Genomic DNA, 3,493 nt, shown 5'->3' on the forward strand with positions numbered 1-3,493 from the left:
GTGGCAGGAGGAGTATAGGAGGAGGTTGGAGGAGAATCTGACGCTGGATTCCGAAGGGAGGCCGTTCAGGATGCTTCCGTTCTGGAGACCCAGCACCCGGCGGAGGAGTCTGCTTGTGGACGAGATGATGCAAGAGGAGCGCGATCATGCCAGATTTTTCCGCCGCGTTCCATCGGTATTTTACTTCATTCGTCCGACGCCTCTTTCGATTACCCTTCCATTGTTCTTGCTATTTCGAATTTGCGTGACCAATGTTTGGTTTTATTCATTTTCGTTGTTTATTTGTGTTGATCTGAGAGAGGCACTCGACAGAACGTTTTGCCCCGATGGAAGGATTGGGATCGAAACTGTTGAGATATTCCAAATATTGTCAGATAGAAATTTTTATTAAGTTACCCAAAATTTTCTTCTCATTAAAAGCTAATGGCTGAGTTTGTAACTTGAATCTAGTTGTGTCATAAGAATATGTAATTATGTGAAGAAACATTTTTCGCTTAGGATGTTTTATATGATTTTCTCCTAAGCACTAGACAATCTGAATGTTATAAATGAAGCTACATTTCATATGCTTCCATTGTCAATTAAATTACAATGCTTTTTTCTTGGAACTGGTTCATAATTTAGCTGTTGGTACTGAACTCTGGAACAGTCTCCAGATAAGATACTGGACGTGCCGGGCCTGACTGATGACTACTGTGTGAACATAATGGACTGGGGAAAGGAGAACCTTTTGGCTGTTGCAATGGGCCCTTCGGTTTACCTATTGAAAGGCGACACTGGAGAGGCGCAACTGCTCCTATCGGTGGATCAGCAGGAGAGTTACCCAAGTAGCGTTTCGTGGTGTGATGACGGGAAGAAGCTGGCCGTCGGATATGCTACAGGTGAAATTGAGATCGTGGATGCTCTGACCCTCCGGCAGGTATATGGGAATTTCCCTTAGTATCATTTGTTCTGTGTTTCCAACTTCAGTAACAGTTTTATTGGCTTTGAATATTTGATGATCAACGGGAAATAGCATATTTATCAACAGCGAACGCTACACATTTTCCTTAGAATGAGGGAAGTTAAATATTTGGATGTTACTTGATTGGTTTAGCCTAATAATTGCTTCAAAAGTTATCTTGGGAACTCAATTTTTAAGAAAGTTCGCATCTGTTTTGAATCAAACCTCCCCAAGTAAGTCGCATGTGTTTGAGTAGAGCCTGGATGATCTTCCTGTGAGTTTTCAGAGTTAGTTGCTGCTGTGCGGTTTAGTTTTTCTCAATCCTGTATTAGTTTGAGATGCTGTAGCCTTTCTTTTTGTTAATGTAGTGCTAGCACTTGTTGCAGCATTTAGTGATCTTTTGAACTCAGGAAATTTGAGTTCTTCGTTTGTACTGCCAGTTTTTTTTTGCACTTTTGTTCTCCTGTCTACGGTGTTGTGTTGAAGTAGTAGTTCTTGTAAAGTTTTTCTTTCTTTCTAATATATTTGTCAGGTGTTTTGCCCCTTTTATACGCCCCATTTATATGCATAAAATTAAGAGAATCTTTTCTCTATTTGAATAAGAGGAAATAACTTTTGAGATTTGTTTACATTTGGAACACAGGTTAGATCGTTCGAAGAGCACGAGAGAAGAGTAGGAAGCCTTTCATGGAATGGCCACATTTTGACATCAGGGAGCCGTGATTGCTCCATCATCAACCATGATGGTATATAACTCGCTTATTTTATCACATCTCATGAATAGTCCAAACGCTTTATCGACCTCTACTTTTCTTGTTTTGATTATATCCGATGCTTACCGAATTACCTCTCGCAGTGAGATCACACCGCAAACCTGTGTCCCTATTTCGCGGGCACTCTGACGAGGTATGCGGCCTGAGATGGTCAGAAGGTGGAAGACAGCTTGCCAGCGGAGGGAACGACAACCTTATCTGCGTGTGGGAATCCTTAAACATGAGATCCTCGAAGTACCTCCACAGGTTTAATGACCATAACGCGACCGTAAGAGCCCTAGGTTGGTGTCCTCATGAGTCGAACGTTCTTGCTTCTGGCGGCGGGGATGCCGATCGCTGCATTAAGATCTGGAATACACGGGAAGGGAAGTGCACTGCTAGTATAGAGACTTCTTCTCAGGCAAAGTTCATCCTCCCCTTTAGAGCAATAGTTTCCTCATTTAAGCCTTTTTCCATAGTTGAATCAATTTAACAGCAACTAACTGTTCTGATTCCTTGATGTTTGCTGAACAGGTTTGTGCATTGGAGTGGAACAGGCACCAGAAGGAGATTTTGAGTGCCCATGGTTACGACCAAAATCAGCTGACTTTGTGGTCGTACCCTTCGATGTCGAGAATTGCCGATTTGAAAGGGCATACTTCCAGAGTTCTGCACCTCTCACAGGTTTAAACAATAATAGTAAAAAAGAAAACACCATGCTTTGCCTATCATAGTTTCATTAGAAAAAATACTTCATTATTTATATGTTCCTCTTTCAATGCTCTTAATGTGATATTACGTCCGCTGATGCAGAGTCCGGATGGTACGACGGTCGTGTCGGCTGCAGCGGACGAAAGCATCTGTTTCTGGAAGGTGTTCGAGCCGCCTCGCAACTCTTCGAGAGCGGCGAACGATGGCAGCGATAGCATCCTGTCGTTGAAGAGGATGCACATAAGGTGACAGGCGCAGCAGTTTCGGAGGTTGGAGAACAGTTCTGTTTTGTGGAGTTAACAATATCTAGCTTTTTATTGCAATGTACAAAAAGAAATAATAGGTATAGGTCATTATACTTAACTAATTTAACAAGAGTTAATTTTTTACACATGTTTATACATACACATCGGCTTCAGGAAATTGTGTAATACTTTTGTGTTGTACCGCCAATTTTTTGGAAATAAAATAACACCTTGTTTGCTCTCTTATTACAGAATTTTCATATCCTCTGATCTACTCCTTTTGTCTCAATAGACACAGCTTGTGCAATAACTCTCTAATATATGGACTCAATATGATTTTATATTTACAGCTTCAGATGATCATGTATGATAATATTCACCATAACTATTTATCAATGTGAAGAACTATACACCTATTTGAGAAAAGAAAGCCAAGCAGCAGCCAACTGTTCTGAGAAGCAACTTTCATGCCTATTTTAAATAGTAGTGGCTAGTGGGCGATGTATAACCTTTTCTTTTTTTGGTGGGTAATCTTTTTCCCGGGAATTGAGGGGAGTGGAATGATGCTGCTGCTAGGGGTGCTGGGCTAATGCAGAATTGAGAAATGGGATGGATAGGGGCCCTGGCCCTATTCCTATACACACAACAACATGTGCTAGAATATATATATATTTTTTAAAAAAAAAAGAAAGAAAAAGGCATCCCGGTGCCCATCACAAGCACCATGTTTGTTTAAAAAAACTATAACATGCTATTAATTAACTAGAGGTTTTTAAAAAAGACCCAGGTTATAAATTATGAGTTCGACTAGAATATTATTAATAGTAGATAACTAATATTTA

At 40.5% G+C, this 3,493-nt stretch overlaps 1 protein-coding gene across 1 annotated transcript; it reads left to right on the forward strand.

The window, feature by feature from the left end:
• The first annotated feature begins 11 nt into the window (after window positions 1-11).
• LOC109705415 (cell division cycle 20.5, cofactor of APC complex-like) lies at window positions 12-2,892 on the forward strand. Its single transcript, XM_020226143.1, has 6 exons — window positions 12-175; window positions 650-919; window positions 1,587-1,689; window positions 1,800-2,116; window positions 2,230-2,379; window positions 2,509-2,892. The coding sequence occupies exons 1-6, from the start codon at window positions 71-73 to the stop codon at window positions 2,653-2,655; spliced, it is 1,092 nt and encodes a 363-aa protein (XP_020081732.1). The 5' UTR covers window positions 12-70; the 3' UTR covers window positions 2,656-2,892.
• The last annotated feature ends 601 nt before the right edge of the window (window positions 2,893-3,493 follow it).

The sequence above is a fragment of the Ananas comosus genome, unplaced genomic scaffold, assembly GCF_001540865.1.
Source record: "Ananas comosus cultivar F153 unplaced genomic scaffold, ASM154086v1, whole genome shotgun sequence".
NCBI classification, from domain to species: Eukaryota; Viridiplantae; Streptophyta; class Magnoliopsida; order Poales; family Bromeliaceae; genus Ananas; species Ananas comosus.